This window comes from Saccopteryx bilineata, chromosome 5 (assembly GCF_036850765.1).
Source record: "Saccopteryx bilineata isolate mSacBil1 chromosome 5, mSacBil1_pri_phased_curated, whole genome shotgun sequence".
Lineage (NCBI taxonomy): Eukaryota > Metazoa > Chordata > Mammalia > Chiroptera > Emballonuridae > Saccopteryx > Saccopteryx bilineata.
In genome coordinates, this window is record NC_089494.1 from 10,496,128 (window position 1) to 10,515,348 (window position 19,221).

The 19,221-nt window shown below is 40.3% G+C and overlaps 1 protein-coding gene across 9 annotated transcripts in view; it reads right to left on the reverse strand.

The window, feature by feature from the left end:
- The window catches only part of AGFG1 (ArfGAP with FG repeats 1), a 76,013-nt gene that overhangs the window by 21,826 nt on the left and 34,966 nt on the right, over nucleotides 1-19,221 (reverse strand). For all 9 annotated transcript variants that reach the window (XM_066279113.1, XM_066279112.1, XM_066279119.1 and 6 more), the window contains exons 3-4: nucleotides 5,075-5,190; nucleotides 557-719 (exon numbers count right to left, since the gene is read on the reverse strand). In XM_066279113.1, coding sequence (XP_066135210.1) covers nucleotides 557-719; nucleotides 5,075-5,190 — 279 coding nt within the window. The remainder of the gene's footprint in view (nucleotides 1-556; nucleotides 720-5,074; nucleotides 5,191-19,221) is intronic.

Sequence of the window (19,221 nt, forward strand, 5' to 3'; positions counted from 1 at the left end):
GGTAGATGCAATGCCACACAGTAGCATATCTGTCACAGCTCAGTACACTGTAACAAAGTAGAGAAATGTAAACTTGAGGCAGTGACATATGAACAGCCTACCGGCTGCTCAGTTTTTCAAATCAGGTCTATAAGTGCAAAGCCACCTGCATTCCCACACACATGCTCTACAAGTCAGGCACAAAGGAACATCTACTGCTTGGGAGAGCCTTTCTGGTGTAAGCCCATCACAGAGGCTCCGCTGTTCTGACCCTGCTGGCTCTCAGACTCAGGTTTCACTAAGTATATGTTATAGGGCAGACAGCTATGGCAGCGTTCTCGTATACCTTTACAAGACTGTGGAAGATTCAAAGAAACTCATATTAGCAACAGCAAAAAGAGCAAATACATACACATTCCAACCACTTAACCAACAATCCTTTAATGAATTATACAAACCATTGGTACAGAACCCTACTGGCATACAAGGTTATACCACTATCTTAAAAAACCCTCAAGTTCATGGTATTCGGTCCTCCTGAAGTTGAAGCCTCTACAAAGACTTCATGACTGCTCACCTGACTAGGTGTGCCCTTATTTAAGTGCAGGGCTGGTGCTGAATCTCCTAGCAGAGATTTCAGTGGTTTGACCTCAGGTGTGCTGCTTGTGCTGCTGGCAGACGACCCTGAAATAGACGCGTGAACTGAGGCCACCACTTTGGCCTGCTCTGGCGGGACATACCTAAAACACACGGAAAGTTGACAGGCAGTTAACAAAGCAAAAAACAGGAAACGTTACACTCAAAAACAGTAAGCATAATTCCAATTCTGTACAAGACTATTTTTTTTAATTTATTGATTTTATAGAGAGAGGAGAGAGAGAGAGAGAGAGAGAAAGAAAGAAAGAGAGGGTAGAGGGGGAGGAGCAGGAAGCATCAACTCCCAATGTGCCTTGACCAGGCAAGCCCGGGTTTTGAACATGCGACCTCAGCGTTCCAGGTCAACACTTTATCCACAGCGCCACCACAGGTCAGGCTCCTGTATAAGACTATTAATCTTCAAAACCCTCCTGGAATTGATAACTGAAGACTACACTTAACTGAAAAACTCAGTGAAAAGGGTAATAAAGACTAATACAAAACTTGGTTCAATTATTTACTTAGTTTTTCTAAGATAAATACAATTGATTAAAAAAAAGTGGACTTATCATGATGAATAGTTAATACCATAATTTTTAAAAACGGAAGTATCATAAGATAAGTAACAATTAGAAACAGAAAGGAAAACATTTATTATTACATTCCAGTTAAATTAGTAGCTCTAAAATATAAAGACCTACTACAAATCCAGTTAAGATCAACAGCCCAATTTTTAAATGGGCAGAAGCAATTCACAAAGGAAGACATAAAAATGAAAACACTTGTAGCCTGATTCATTCACATCTGACTTAAGTGTAAACATTACAAATTTTGTTACCATTTATTCAAATACATATATAAGTATGCTCTGTGCTCCAGAAGTATCACCTGCAGAAACTCCTCCTTAGGAATTAACAGAGTAAGTGTACACAGTACATGTACATATAGGTTACCACAGCACTCTGAAATCTGTTTAATAGAATATTACACAGCTATTCTTCTGACACAGGAAGATGTCCATATTACTCTGTGAGTCTTTCACGTTTGGTCCCAGCCACATAAATATAGGATTCACAGGAGGAAGGGAGTATTGGAAGGAGGAAAGGCAGGAAGGCTATTATGCCCAACGTTGGCAGTGCTGACCTCTAGGCCTGGGACTGTGTGAGTGTTCGCTCTCTGTATTTCTGGGTTTTGTACTTCCTCCCCACCGCCACACCATTTTAAGTAGGTGGACAAAGCAGGAAAACAGAATGGTTAAGAGCACTTGTCTGTTCTAGAGACAGTTCAAATCCCAGCTCCAGTACTCAACAGCTGTGAAACCTAAGGCAAACTACTTCAACTCTCTGTGCCTACGATTGTTCAGCTATAAAACAAAGACACAGTTGCTGTGAAGTATAAATGGGCTAACATTTATAAGGTACTTCAAACAGTTCCTGGTACAGGTGTTAGCTACATAAGTGTGAGCTATTATCAAATTACATAATAATCACAAACAATAGAAATGCTTTGCTTTTTCCAGTAAATGGGAGATGATGGAGTGTGACAATGAATACAGGAAGTTACATCTTCCCATAATTTGGCCTATCATTGATGCTATCAACTTTGAGAACAGCAACATCTTAGCAAAGGATAAAACCAGATCACAGTATTCAGTTCAAAAGACTCATCTGACTATAAGTAAGCTAAACTTAGGAAACAGGCTTAAAAACTGGTCTAAAAACCACTTTTAAAATCCCTTTAGACCAGTGGTCCTCAACCCCCAGGCTGCGGACCGGTACCGGTCCGTGGGCCATTTGGTACCAGTCTGCAGAGAAAGAATAAATAACTTACATTATTTCCGTTTTATTTATATTTAAGTCTGAATGATGTTTTATTTTTAAAAAATGACCAGATTCCCTCTGTTACATCCGTCTAAGACTCACTCTTGACGCTTGTCTCGGTCACGTGATACATTTATCTGTCCCACCCTAAAGGCCGGTCCGTGAAAATATTTTCTGACATTAAACCGGTCTGTGGCTCAAAAAAGGTTGGGGACCACTGCTTTAAACGACAATATTCTCACTGCTTTAAGGATAGTTGCTCAAAGTAGGCGTCCTTAGGGCGAGTCAATTTGGAGAGTTCCTAGGCCATATGAAAAACCAGCCAGCCCGCTCTCCACTCACGTCACAGGTGTGCAGGAGAGCGGGTTTAAACGCACAGGTCCTGGCCCTCCTGAATGGTCACTCCCCTCTTTCCACCCATATTTCTTATTACTCTTGTTACTTCCACCTTGTTTCTCAGGACAGAAAAAAATAACAAAAATTATAATTATTTATAAGAGGTTTACAGTTACTTGGGTTATGGTTTGAATGGATAGGTTTTATTATAGTTTATTATAATAATATTATAAACATGAGAGGATATGTGGTTTTAATTATATCAACTCTTATTCACAAAAACTTCTCTTGTTAACTGAAGCTAAAGTATCTCAAAATCAAGCTAAGTCCTATCCAAACTAACACACTAAGTTGGTAACGGTAAAACTGTTGGGAAAATAAAAAATTAAGCTGGGGCAATGTCACCTCATTAAATTTAATTTTCTAAATAAAATTAAAAAAAAAATTAAGCGAGCCCTGTTGGCTCAGTGGTAGAGCATCAGCTTGGTATGTGGATGTTCCGCATTCAATTCCTGGCCAGGGCACTCAGGAGAAGAGCCCATCTGCTTCTCCACCCTTCCACTTCTCCTTCCTCTCTATCTCTCTTCCCCTCCCGCAGCCAAGGCTCCATTGGAGCAAAGTTGGCCCGGGCGCTGAGGACAGCTCTTTGGCCTCTGCCTCAGGCCCTAGAATGGCTCCCGTTGCAAAGGAGTAACACCCTAGATGGGCAGAGCATCGCCCCCCCTGGTGGGCATGCTGGGTGGATCCCGATTAGGCACATGCGGGAGTCTGTCTCTGCCTCCCCAATTCTCACTTCAGAAAAATACAAAAAATACAAAAAAAAAAAAAAAATTAAGCCAGGGCTATATAAGAAGAGAGGTCTTAACTATGGAGTGGAAGATCTATGGCAAACTCATTAGTCAACAGAGCCAAATATCAAAAGTACAACAATTAAAATTTCTTTTGAGAGGCAAATTTTTTAAACTTAAACTATATAGGTAGGTACATTGTTATTAACTTAATTAGGGTACTCCTGAGCTGGCCAAAGAGCCACATGTGGCTTGTAAGCCGTGGTTTGCTGACCACTGGTCTAGGAAATTAAAATGATAAAAAGATAATTATATACTCATTTTAAAGAAATCATTTATTGACACCATGTTTTTACTCTCACCCCTTCTAAAAATTTCCTCTTAAACTAAAATGTTGCTGGTATGTTTTTATCTATATTCAGACCTAATGTATCTAGTGTGGCTGAATATAGCCCAGGCTAATCTTGCCTTGCAAAGAGCAGTCTCCTCGAGAGAACAGTCAGAATACAAAGTTTGCAGAGCACAAAACTCAGAGCTACTTCTTTCTAATGTGCTCAGTGAGTGAAGGTAGAGAGAGTTCACAAACCACAGCAAGTACTCTCTCAGGACCAAAAGAGGCTCCTGACTCTGTAATTCTCTGGGTGAGAATAGAGTTGTTTTCCTCGGGAAACAACAGGGCATGCGCTTCTTCAGGATCTATTCTGTCTGTGACTCTCTCCTTCATCTTCGTACCCCCCCCCCAAAGGAAATATACTATTGAAGGTGGATAAAGAAACAACCAAGGGTTCATCATTAATGAGTCTTCGTAAAAAGACTTAGGTTGTGCTCATATACTAAAAATTAAGAGCCCCACGTAGTAAAACACTAGCTCTAAGTATATAGTCCCTGTTCTGCTTTTAAAGGGTTTACTAACCACATGTCCAACCTACTTTATTTCTTTATTAAAATTACCATCTGATAGATCTAGTTAGGGGAGTATACATGTTTCCTTCTTAACCAGGTAGTGAAATGTTTTCTTGGATGGGAAGTGAGGGATATTCCGAGCAAAGAGTTACTGCAAGATGGAATTAAGCAGCTGGACTGAGGGTGGACTAAACGAGAGTTTAAAATAGTGCCTAGTATTTAAAAGATACTATATAAATACTTGCTAAATGAATAAGTATTTTAGGAAAGAAGGCTTGTAAGACTAAGACTGTCTAAAGAAGCTATCAGGGCTAGAGAAGGATTCAAAGGAAGGATCCCTAACTTTCCAATAAAGGGTGGGAGGCCTGGTAATTATAAGGAACAGGCTGCTGAATTAAGATAAAGCAGAAGTAAAGGTTTTTAGAAAACAAAACCAATAAAAAGCCAAAGTACAATGGGTATCTATCTTCCTACCTACTTCTTTATTTCCTATCTACCTGACCTGCCTACTCCCTTGCTCTCTCCCTCCCACCTTCCTTACGTCAGACTAATCTTAACCACAATTACTGTGATTTGGGGATCCTTTGCTCTAAATACAAACTATTCACTCACCATCTTTTCTTTTCATATTTTTCTTGTAGGAACTCTTTCACTTTTTGTGGATCCCTGAAGTCTGGAATTGCTGAAGATCTATCATCAAATAATCCTAGCCAAATCTGTTTACAGACCTTTGAAAAGAATTAAAAAAAAAAGTGTTAAAAATCAACATCTTCACTTAATGAAATGTTAAGGGAAAATTATGATCTCTCAGAAAACTAACCTACTTAATTGTATTCATACTGCTTTCAATAAGGATATTTATCACAATGAGAAATAAAGATGCAACAAATGAACTAAATTTATTCAAATATGTTACAGTACGCAGTAAAATATTGGCAACAGCACCATAAAAAATTGTACCTCATAGGGAAACAAATAGCGAAATGGGATTTGAGAGGACCTGGAATTTTTTGGTGTTGGAATGATCAAAACTGTACTCCCTTAGCAACGCCATGCAACTTTTATGAGCCTCAGTTACCTCACCCCATAAACCAGAGAAAACTAGGCCAGCAGCAATTTCACAAACCCTTGACAGGTTCAAAAAAATCAGCCAAAAACAACAAACAAAAATTACTAGAATCATAAACAATTTACTATTGAAGTGTAACAGTAACAAAAATATAAGGCAGATACAACTCTAACTTTATAGTTGCCTCCTTTTTTCTCGCCCTAATGGCTAAAATAGTAGAACTGGAGATATTTAACTTTTTAAATAAATCAAAGAAATGAAATTATGCAGAACTCAAATAAGACGCAACATAAAGCAAACAATAAATAAAATTTGATAAAGTGGCCATCAAAATTAAAAACTGCTGCCCTTCATAAAACTTAAAAAATAAAAAGGCAAGCTACTAGCTGATAAAAAGTACTTGCAAAACACGTAAGAACTTGAAAAAAGCTGAATCCAGAATATATTATAAAATTCTTAAACCTCAATTATAATAAAGACAAAAAACACTTTTAAAGAATGGGCAGAAAATTTTATAGCCACTTTGCCAAATACACCGCCCAGCATCATTAGTCAAATGGAAAAAAACAAATTAAAACAACATGGAGACTCAACTACATAGGATAACCATAGATATCATTAGAACGGCTTAAAAAAAATGAAGACTGACCATATCATGTGTAATAATGTAGGACAGTTAACTCAAGAATGTAAAATGGTACAACCACTTTGGAAGAGAACAGGCATTAAATATACACCTACCATATGACCCTGCCATCCCATTTCTAAATAGCTACCCCAAAAAATAAAAGCATATGTCCACAACTCAGATTTGTACATAAATGTTTGCACCAGCTTTATTGATAATAGCTCCAAACAGGAAAACACCCATTAACAGTTAAATGGATAAATTTGGAATACCCAAGAAGGAGACTCATCAGCAATAAAAAATTAAAAACAAAAATAAAAAAAACCTATTGATACAAGCAACTACATAAACCTTACAATAATTATGTTGACAAAATCAGACATCCACCCCCAAAAGTACATACTATATGATTCCATTCACTTCAACTTTTAGAAGATACAAACTTATCTATAGTGATGGAAAGCAGAGCAAATGGATGCACTACAAAGGGACATAAGAAAACTCCGGGGGACAAATAAAATGTGTGCTAGGCTTATTATTGTAGTGATGATGGCTTCATATATGTCAAACTCATCAAATTAGACACAAGACCACAAGTTTCCAAAATTACATTATTTTAAAGACGAATTGTAACACTGTGAAAAGAACACAGTATCTAGCTTCAAAACTCTTGACAGAAACTTGAGAAATCAGGGAAGCAAAGCATCACCCTTCTCGATCTTACCTGCTCATGGAAGCAGAGAAGGGAGGACAGGAAAAAGAACCTACCCTTTTCCTCTCCTATCACAGTCCCAAGCATGTTTCAAAGCATTTCTTGTGGCTCCTCCTAATCCAGGCTCACTACAGAAACTACACGGTCATAAAAGCAGAAACAGCCGGCATGTCCCCCGCGAGGCGCAAACTAAGACAGAGTCTCATTATAAACACATTACAGAGGCAAAGCCAGAAAAGTGCAGTCACCCAGTGATGGTAGAGCAGCTTACTGCCAGAAATACTATATACCCTCTAGGGACCCTGTTTCTGCAATAAATATTTAGTTACTTAAAAAGAACCACATAGGACTATCCTTAGGCAGAAAGCTGCCTAATAATTCTCCCAAAATGTAATTTTAAAAGATTCTTTGGCTTGACAATTACATTCATAAAGGAAAAATTAGAAGTTTTCTAATTCTTCTATTTTAAAAATTCCCAAACAAAAAAACAAGAGACATGAAAATCATTTGTCCAAAGCCAAAGAATTAACTGTAACTGACAAAATCAGTCAAGGATACTAAATACTATAAACATTTAAGGCTTTACATTCCAAAACCCCTATTAACTACCACATACAAAATTTTAAAGTAAGAGCAATTAATGAATAATAAATAATAATCGACATACAAATAAAAAGAAGATGTGTTGAAGACAGGTCATAAAACTACTGTCCTGGCATTAGCATGAGACTATAAAGCAAGACGGAGCGTTTGATGGTAACATTTATAAATATTTGACATCAGCAGCCTGTAGGATTCATTCAAATTCTAACAGCAATGGTTCTGCTCCTGGTCTTGGACAGGCCAATCTACTAGGGAAAAATCACAAAACCAGCTGCGTGGGCCCACTACAAATAATGCTGTCTCTCTATCCCAGTTCCTTGATGTTCTAAGTCCGCTTTTGTCTGACCTGTGGTGGTGCAGTGGATAAAGGGTCTACCTGGAATGCTGAGGTTGCTGGTTCTAAGTCCGCTCTTATTTCTAGCAATGTTACCCCACAAGGGCTATTTCCTCGGTTGCTCACAATCCTACACCTACTTGCCACTCTTGGCAGTTGAGGTTTTTGTTTGTTTTTTTAACAGAGACAGAGAGAGAGGGATAGACAGGGACAGACAGACAAGAATGGAGAGATGAGAAGCATCAATCATTAGTTTTTCGTTGCGCATTGCAACACCTTAGTTGTTCATTGATTGCTTTCTCATACATGCCTTGACTGCGGGCCTTCAGCAGACCGAGTAACCCCTTGCTCAAGTCAGCGACCTTGGGCTCAAGCTGGTGAGCTTTTGCTCAAACCAGATGAGCCCTCACTCAAGCTGGCGACCTCGAGGCCTCGAACCTGGGTTCTCTGCATCCCAGTCTGATGCTCTATCCACTGCGCCACTGCGCCACTGCCCAGTCAGGCTGGCAGTTGAGTTCTTACTCAAGTGAAGTGGCTTTCAAAATGGGATTCCTCAATTCTCTAGACTGACAGCATATGGGTCACCTAAAAATTTGACATAATGCACATTTTTAGGAGCTACACCAAGGCCCAGAAAATCAGAACCCCTGGAGGCAGTGTCCAGCGGTCTGCTTTAGTAAGCCCTCCATGAATTTCTGAAACCAATGCTTTAGTCAAATCTGGACCAGCAAATGGAATCTTCCTCTCCATATATATGCTATACACAGCTTGCAGCATTTCTCAAATCTGCTTAGCCACTAACCCTGTCATTGGGCAAGGCTCATTTAACAGAGATAATGTTCCAGGGACACATCTGGGATAACCTCCCAGTCTCTGTAACTCCTTGTGACACATTCATATTATAGTCCTTGAAAAGTTGACTTCTATTCCCACTATTCTACTAAAATTGCTCCTTCAAGTTTGCAGATTTACTGATAGGAAAGTATTAAGTTCTGTTTTCTGCTCATTTTACTTTATTTTTTATTATGTTTTAGCAAAATAGTAAACATCACCAACTGGAAAGGGAGAGCTTTCCGAGGCTGAAGGACAGCATGACTCCACTAAAACCGCAGGCGGCGCTCGGGACCTGTGGCCAGGAGTCCTTAATGTCACTAGTCACTGCAGTGGTTTCCTCCAGTCTCACCTAGCTGTTTAGGTACAAAGTGAGGGTTGGCTTTCATCAAGTAAAATAGGGCACGAGTTAAAAGGGAGAGGTGAGAACACACCACGGAATCCAAGGTAGGCTAAGAAAAACAAAAACATGATGAAAATGATGGACAATAAGAAGTTTTGCTTCAGTGGACTGGAGGTGCTGACAGTCACCCTAAACTGCTGGAGTTAGAAAAATTAGAGGGAGTAAGCTGGGAAGGGGAAGCAGTCGTGGTCAGAGAACAGGACGCTTGACCTTGAAATCTGAGGTGATCTAGTTATTGATAAAGTCTGAAAAAGAATTAACACTCATTAGAAATAAGAGGTCAGGAACTGAGGAAACAATTATTATGATACTCATGCGGCGTGTACAGACACTGGGATGGGCAGGCGTGATTAAGACCAGTGGAAAGAGTGTGCACGGTGCTAACATCTACACGAATGAGGGGAGCTGACTGGTATGACTGCAGCAAAGCATGCAAGTGATCACATCTCCTGACGAGCAGCATGGGACTGCGGACTAGAAAGACACTGAGGACCCGGTCCCTATATGCCAGCAGCTGGAAGGGCTGTCCACATACTGGAATTAGTTGGGATGGCCTCTTGGGAAAGGGGGTCGTCAGTCCGAACTCTGGTATTATGCAGGGTTGTGGTAGTTACGAGCCTAGACTGGGGAACCAGACTGCAAGAGTTCAAACTCCAACTCTGCTTAATGACAGTACCTGCGCTTCACAGGACTGTTGGAAGGACTGAGTTACTACCTATTTTATCCTCAGAAAGGCAGACAGCATGAACCTGAAATACTACCAGTCCTTATTCCTTTTGGGCCTGGTCTTTAAGTGGGCTGCAGTGGGTGTGCAGTGGTGGTGAAGTGAGCAGGTCCTGGGACGCAGAGGTGTCACCGGGAACACGGGCGCAGGGTCCCCCTTCACTCCTGCTGCAGCCAGGGCCACAGTGACCCTGAGGGCTCCCTCCCTCCTCTGAGCCTCCGCAGCACTTGGACCTCTCACAGCAAACTCATTACAAACAGCCCCTATTATGATGACTGAGCATGTATCTCATTTCCTTTCTAAGTCCCCACAATGCTTAAAACAATGGTTAGTGCCATATTAATTGTTTAGTCAAGAGACTGATAATCCTCAAAAACAGATCTTTCAGAGGAATTAAAAATAAAATCACATAGCAGCCAAGAAAATACATTCATAAAAATTGTCAGAATTTTTTTTTCTTCATCAAGGGCTAATCTACTTTAGAATTGCAATTGTAACAGTCACTGATAGAATCTAAAATATTTTAAAGTATATTTATCAGTCAGGACTTCCATAGGAAACAGAGAAACAGTTCAGGCAGTTAATAGATTATTTACAATGTGTTCAGTAGGCTGTGAGGAAATGACAAGTGAAGTGACAAGTGACAGACTAGTGCCCCAGGGCTGTGACAGGGCTGAACCCCGCCACTGGCAGTGCTGGGGATGAGAGGAGGTCGGCAGACCCTCACACTGAAGGGCCACTTGGTGGAACAGCACCCGTCAATGGACGGAGATGCCAGGCTCTCCCACAGGGAACAAGTGAAAGAAAGCACTCCAAACCCTCTCTCCTTCCGTCCTTGGATCTGCTGACACCATCCCACTCAGGTGGACCCAACCAGAAGCCGGGCCAGACAAACAGCTGCCCAGAGCCGGAGCATGGTCAAGACTCAAGCTAGAAGAACAGACGGAGATATCCCGACACAGTGCCCAAATCATGTAATCAATACATGCAGTGCCAGCATTTTAACCAACTCAGTTATTCACATCTGAAGTAGGAAACAACCATACCGATTCTTAACTGCTCGTATAAAAGGTAGAAAACAGCGTTGTATCAAGTTGGAGACAGAAAACAGATAAGGATGGTGGTAATATAGCTTTGTAATCCTCTCAGGGACAGCAAAATAAAGCAGAAAATTGCTGGGATGATGTTGACGTTTATTCAGGCAAACCCTTATTTTCGCAAAAAGGACACAATGAATAAACGATGTGGCACGGCTTCTTGCAACCTCGAGGTAGAAGGATGTAAACATGGAGAGAGATGCGTGGATCTATGTATATACTAGATTTCATACTCTCTCTTTTGTCCTTTCTCTCCTTGGTGGAAAGACTGAGAATGACTGCCTCCTCCTGTGTGTGAGATAGAATTACACTATTTCATAATACAGCCCGAAAATACAGGAATAAATAGAACACTTAAAGAATTTGAGGCCCTGGCCGGTTGGCTCAGCGGTAGAGCATCGGCCTAGCGTGCGGAGGACCCGGGTTCGATTCCCGGCCAGGGCACACAGGAGAAGCGCCCATTTGCTACTCCACCCCTCCGCCGCGCTTTCCTCTCTGTCTCTCTCTTCCCCTCCCGCAGCCAGGGCTCCATTGGAGCGGAGATGGCCCGGGCGCTGGGGATGGCTCTGTGGCCTCTGCCTCAGGCGCTGGAGTGGCTCTGGTCGCAATATGGCGGCGCCCAGGATGGGCAGAGCATCGCCCCCTGGTGGGCAGAGCGTCGCCCCTGGTGGGTGTGCCGGGTGGATCCCGGTCGGGCACATGCGGGAGTCTGTCTGACTGTCTCTCCCCGTTTCCAGCTTCAGAAAAATGAAAAAATAAAAAAAAAAAAAAAAAAAAAAAAAAAAGAATTTGAACAACTGACAGATACGTGAATTCCAAACTGCCCTCTTGATGTTCTGCTTCTCTGTCACTATCCCTTACTGGACTATCCCCCGGGGACAAAGGAATTCAAGGAGCTGGCAAGTCACCCCTAGGAGGAGCATTCCAGACATACTAGGACTTCTGAGTCAACATCCACATACTTGAAATTCTTCCTTACCCTATAACATTCGTCCTCCTGGCTTGTACCGGTGCCCTTCTCCCTGGAGAAGTGCCTGGCAGGGTTCCTTTCTTCCTTTCAATAAAGTCTGTTACGCTGGTCTTTTCGGACTCCCATGGATTCCAACACTAACAACTAACTAATAGACACTTTTTGGAGGAAAAAAAAGGGAACTGATATAAACATTAAAACATAGGAAATACCATTAGAAGCCCTCTAGAGATCTCCCATGAATTTATACAGAATTCTATCACCAATATTATTATTTTGCCCTGAAAATAAGAAACAAGTTTTGCCTAACTTTTCCCCCCCAAAATTACACCATCAGGAAGCTATCTCAAATATATGTCAAGACTCAAGTTAAATATTGAAAAAACAAGGACATTTTTAACATTTCCTACACTCAGCCAGCCTATATTTATACAGTATATTAGTATGACTAAGCTAACAGTCATAAGTATTTCTCAGTAACAAGCTAAAGAATATATACTCATTATATGCTTGCAGAAACACCACTATCCACATGCCTTATGCAAGAGAAACGGATAGTCATGCATTTATCTTTTTAAGTGTGTGTTATGTGCCCTGGAAATGGCTCTGACCAACCCCTGGTGACTATGAATGAGTGATGTCCACCGTGTCCTGTCCTCAGCAGCCCTGCTCAGCTCCTGGGGGCTCACGCCTATAGCTTCTTCTCTGGAGTCCCTCCATCTCATACTTGGTCTTCCCTTTTCTCACTGCCTTCTGTTTCTCCAGCCTTGCTGTCGTTTCCCAAGTCCCCTGCCTTCTCATGGTGTGCCCCCGGCGATGTTTCAGGCCTAAGTGGCTCTAGGACACACCTGTTTCCTCTCTGGCGTCCAAGGTCTGTACAGAGCACTCCTCTAGCACATTTCATATGAATTTTTTTTTCCTATCAGCCTTCTTCACTGTCCAATTTTTGTATCCATACGTAGTAACAGGAAATCTTTTTAGGACTGTGAAGGGGACCAAAATTTTTCCCTTTGGGATACTGAATTTAAGCTGGTTAAGAAACAACTGACCCTCCCCCTTACCTGCTCAAATGAATTGAGAAAAACCTGAGATCACCTTTGCATCATACCATAAATTCAACAGAGCAGACAGGGAGAAATCTGGCAAAGCCTGTTCTGAGACTTCCTTCCCTCTGTGTCTCACTGTTTCTGGTGGCTCAATAAGAACTGGTTTACACCCTGTTTGCTCTTTCTTCTCTACCTGTGAATTGCCTACTTTCCCTTTGAAATCCTGGACCCCTGTTTGTTCTTCTCCTTAACCCAGAAATGGCATATAAGCTTTAACTGCCCAGTGGGCTCCGGGCCTGACATCCTTACTGCACCCCATCTGTGTGTACATCCCTAATACCTTTTAGACATTTTCTCCTGTTAATCTGTCTCATATGCATTTATTAGCCCAGTCAGAAGAACCTGAAAAGGTGGGAGGAAATTATTTTTTTGCATTCCACAACTGTATGGTGTATTCCATCTTAAAATTTGGTTTTATAAAAATGTTCCAGTAAGAACTGGAAAATATGCACCCAAGTCACTGAAAACATGCACAGACAAGCTAAATGTGCAGATCACGGAGACTCCAGAGCCACTGTGAATCAGAAACAAACTAAATATGTGAAAGATTGTATCAGATTCATGAAATATCAAATTCAATTAATTTAATCGTGGTGCTGTATTTATTTACTTATTGGTGACAGAGACAGAGAGAGGGACAGATAGGGACAGGCAGGCAGGAAGGGAGAGAGATGAGAAGTATCAATTCTTTGTTGCAACTCCTTAGTCGTTCATTGATTGCTTTCTCATATGTGCCTTGACGGGAGGTTACCACAGAGCGAGTGACCCTTTGCTTTAAGCCAGTGACCTTGGGCTTCAAGCCAGTGACCTTTGGGATCAAGCCAGAGACCATGGGGTCATGTCTATGATCCCACACTCAAGCCGGCGACCTCAGAGTTTTGATCCTGGGTCCTCTGAGTCCCAGTCCGATGCTCTATCCACTGCGCCACTGACTGGTCAGGCTTTTTAGTTATTTTTTACTATAAACACAAACTACCTATCTAATGGCTTCCCTATTACCATAAGAATTAAATTCTTTAACATAGCCAATGTGGGTCCCACAGGATTCTGGCCCCTTCTAAATCTCCAAACTCATCCTGTGTCATCACCATTCCTTCCAGCCGCATAAGCCTCCTCAGAAAGTCCTCCCTGACCAACGGACCCAGAGGGGCAACATCCCCCACCCCAAACTTCAGATTCAAATGATCACAACTACAATTTACTTTCATGCCCTTTATATCACAGTTTCTGAATGAAAATTTAACAAAGCAGTAACCTTCTCTCTCTGATTCACCACTATTTGCATTCTCAATGCCTGACACAGCAGACTCTAAATAAATATCGGGTGCATGAGAGAAAGCAATTTCCTAACAGTCCTGTATATATGTAAGTGCAAATTATGTTTTTTTCCTTTGTTTTTTCTGAAATATACATGCTGACATACAATATTTAGTTTACCAACTTACTCATGCAGAAGTAATAAATTAACTGATCTAAATTCTAATCCTATATAGGCCAGAGGTTAGCAAACTGCACCTCACAGATTCAATCTGGCCGAAGGCCTATGTTTGCAGCTCAGGTTCCACTGGCACACAGCCACACACATGTTCATCCTTTGTCCGGGGCTGCTTTGCTGGGCAGTTACAACAGAGACCATGGGCCGCAAACCTCAGAGTTGCTATCTGACTCTTTATAGAAAAAGTTTTCTTACCCAACTTCCCTGCAAGCATGGACTTAGTGCAGGGGTTGGGAACCTTTCTGGCTGAGAGAGCCATGAATGCCACATATTTTAAAATGTAATTCCATGAGAGCCATACAACAACCCGTGTATGTTACACATTATCCAATAAAAATTTGGTGTTGTCCCGGAGGACAGCTGTGATTGGCTCCAGCCACCCGCAACCATGAACAGCAGCAGTAGGAAATGAATGGATTGTAATACATAAGAATGTTTTATATTTTTAACGGGTTTTTTTTGTTTTGTTTTGTTTTAGATTTGTCTGCGAGCCAGATGCAGCCATCAAAAGAGCCACATCTGGCTCACAAGCCATAGATTCCTGACCCCTGACTTAGTATGATGTCATCTCAGCATCCAAGAATACGTACTAACAAATTTAAACAGGATAATAAATAAAAGCCTGTTTTACAGGCCGGTTATAAAAGGTACAGGGGGAATGACAGAGAGAGAAGCATAAAGGAAGAAAGCCTCTCTGCAGGAAGAACTTTCCAGGAGTGAGGAATTTCTAAGGGACAATTTATTGGGTATACCTATTCCCTTGAGAACACAAGAGAAAAAGTACCAGAGTAAGTTTCAGGGGAGAGTAATAGATATTTACACTTGTTTTCTAAATAACTGATAAGTACAAAAAGATAGAAAAGACAAAGGAAGCAAATATTTAGAACATAAGAAAAATTTAGTGAAAATAGCAATAAAACTTACTTGCAAGTGTCTGTGGACTGTGAAGGAGACCAGTCACTCTAATTCAGACACCTACTGTGGACACTCAGTAGAAGGCAGTATACACAACTCAGCATATCCCCCTGCCTTATTTCACTAATATCTTTAGTGTCAGAGCTGTGTTCCAGTCAGGCTGCAAAGAACCAAAATCCAGCCAAACCAGGTTGGATAAAACAAGTTGAGGGAAGCATACAGCAACGCCTGAAAACAAGACGGAAACTTGATGGGAACCTGGGTTGCAAACAGGAAGCCACTGGGGACCTAGGTAGTCTGAGTATCTGTTAGCAAAGCCTTCTGCATGCCCCCTCCCAAATACATAGATTACCACTTCTGTCTCTCATACTGAATCTAATCCCTGCTCTTGCTATCTTAGTACAATTTTTCTGTTTATTCATAGCCGGCACATGGCCCAACTACATACGCACTGCCTTCGGCTCAAGTGATTCACTCTGAAGTCAGTCTCTATGAGCCTTAATTCAGTTTCTTAAGGGAGGTTCTGATTAGCCACTGGCCCTTAAGGTTAGGTGTCCATTTCTGGTCCGATCAGCAGTGTGGTGGTTTTCTAGGGTAGGGAGTCCTCCCCCTTTCTTCCTTGAGCGAGGAGCATGAGCTTAGTAAGTACCTTTCACCCCTAAATACACACATTTATTCATGAATGTGCTTTGTAAACTATAAAGTTTTATAAATGTAAACTTTATTTTATTTTTGAAGTCAGAGTAATTTAGAGAAAAACTATCAATTGCCCTACTTTTGCAAACTAATGTCACATGTAAATTGCCCTGGATGGTAACAAAACAATTGCTCTGCTTTTTCATTTTATTAGCTATGTCTTTCCCAAGTTTCCATGTTTTAGCTAGTTGCACCTATCAATTCACTTTTTTTAATTTCTTCCAGTGCTTTTAGTCTAGACTGGAGTCCTTACACATTTACATGTTAAATACAGCAAGCTATATTTCCTACTAATTTTTATATAATCACTTCTTTGTGTTTATTACTGTCTACCCCAAGTGTATATATATCCTTAAACACTACAATATTGTTTTGACTGGTTTTTCTTATGAAATGTTTCTCAGAAAAGTTGCAAGAGTAATAGGAAGAACTCCTATACAATCTCTACTCAGTCTCTAGCACTGCATCATCCTCTCAAAATAGATAAAATATTTTCAGATCCATTTAGAGACATGAATAAATGCATGTCTCCTAAAAATAAGGACTCTTTTATATACCACAGCTAAATGATCAAAATCAGGAAATCAACATTTTATATTATCCAATCTCTGGACTATTATCTAATCCACAGCCTATTTTAATAATGTCCATTACAGCAAAAGGAAAGGGTCCTCCTAAGTGCAGAATCCGTAACTGTCCTGACCCTCATTTAATCTGGAAAAGTTCCTTAATCTTCTTTGTCTTTCATGACTTTGCTCTCTTTGAAGAGTCCAAACCAGTTATTTTGTACTTTCTTCTTTCTTTCTTTCCTTTCCCTCTTTTCCTTCCTTCTTTCTTCCTTCTTTCCCTTTTCTTCTTTCCTCTTCCCTCCCTCCCTCCTTCCTTCTTTCTTTTTCTCTTTCCCTCCCTTCCCCCCTCCCCCCTTCTCTCTCTCTCTTCTCTCTCCTTCTTTCTTTTTTTCTGACAAAGAGACAGAGAGAGGGACAGACAAGAAGGGAGACAGATGAGAAGCATCAATTCTTCGTAGCAACACATTACTTGTTCATTGATTGCTTTCTCATATGTGGTTTGACCAGCGGGGTACAGCCGAGCAAGTGACCCCTTGCTCAAGCCAGCAAACGTATGCTCAAGCTAGATGAGCCCGTGCTCAAACCGGAGACCTCAGGGTTTCAAACCTGGGTCCTCCGTGTCACAGTCTGATGCTCTATCCACTACACTACCGCCTGGTTAGGCTGTACTGTTTCTTAATTTAGGCTTCCTCATGATTAAATTGACATTATGCATTTTGGGAAAATATATCACATAAGTTGATGGTGTATGCTTCTCAGTGCATCATGTCAGAATGCACATAATATCAATTTGCCCCATTCTTGGTGATGGTCCAACTTTGATAACTTAGTTAAAATGATATATGCCAGATTCCTCCAGAGTAGAGTCACTAATTTTCCCTTAAGCATTAATAAGAATCTTATAGGGAAATATTTTGAAACTATTTTCTATATTTTTATGGCTTTAAATTTTTAACTTTCCAGTTTTCCTAAAATTTATTTTGGTATACACATTGGTTAACATTCTGTTCTATTCTCCATTTGTTGAAAAAGCAATTCCTCCCACAATGGACTGCTGACCTTCAGTTATTTTATAATAATGTCATATACATTTAATATATATAAAGATTACAGTATATCTCAGGATCTAGTCTATAGATCTGTGCCTATTCTTTCACTAATTTCAGATTGTAATTACTGCAAGTTTATATTGCACATTATTATCTATAAATATAGAAATATATTTAGTATCAAAGTAGAGCCAATCCTATTTACTCTTCATTTTGCAAATTCTTCCCAGTTAAGTTTTATTCCATTCTTTTGGATGAAATTTAGAATCATTTCCTCTAAAAAAAACATTCTGCCACCAGTGTTTTGGTTCCAACTGGTCTGTGAAGCCTCCCCAAGCAAAACATCCTTATTCCCAAAGACAGTCTGAATCTGATAGGAAAGCTTGCCAAGGACAAATTAACCAGAGGTTTTTACACTTCTTTCTTGCCACAGAGTATTAAGTTTTTTACATTTTCCAGAACACAACCAGAATGAAAGAGGAGCTGAGCAAGGAAACAGAACAGTCAAGCTGGTCTGATCATCTTTCCTGCAGAACTGCGTATTAAGAACAGTTCTACTTATTTGTCTTGATATGAAATAACTGTTTGTGTATTAGTCATGGTTTAGGGATGGCATTAATACCAGTGTACCACCTCTAACATGAACACTACTCATTCATTGTTTAGGTCAATCTAAGGCTCAATGAGAATGATTGATCTGCAGTGACAGTCTATTGTCCGGTTGTCCTGGTAACTAAACACATTCATTTGCCAGGCAACTGACTAAGGTTGGGAATGCAGCCTTCTGGCTGAAAAACAGAGACTAACTGGCCCAAACGCAGAACAAGCCTCTGAGACATAAACCTGGTATGTACCATATTCTGTGCAAAACAATGAGAAGATCATTTAATTTTCTTTGAACAACTGCAAATATATGGGTGGCTTACAGGTTAATTTAAAAAAAAAAAAAGAAAAAGAAATATGCAGGCAAAGCTCTTCTAACTAAAAAATGAGATTTGCAGAAGAGGTGAATTTTTAAGAAGGTTTCCAAAACATTATCTCAGTGTCTAAAGGGGACAATTTGAGCATCAATAACAGTAACTGCAATGGACTGAAACATATCAAATACTAAATAACTTTATTATTTTGAGAACAGTTAAATACTGAGGACCACAAATGGCTTTGTTTATGTGCACTATATCTACTGATAGTTGGGAAGCAGTTTTAATGTACTTACATAGCAATAAAACAGCTGCGTATTAAATTCACTTAGCATAATACCCTGTAGGTTCATCCATGTTATTGCGAATGATAAAAATTCAGTCTTTTTTTATGGCCAAGTAATATTCCAGGTGAGGGCAAAAGTAGGTTTACAGTTGTTTGTATGGAAAATAATAAAATAAGTAATAAATAATAATAGAAGAATAAACTCTGGGCTTTGCATATTCACAACTGTAAACCTACTTTCACCCCACTCTGTATGTACCACATCTTCTTTATATAATCATTTATCAATGGACACTTAGGTCTTGTTTTCTTATCCATTCAACCACTCAGTATCTTTGGATTGGCATATTAC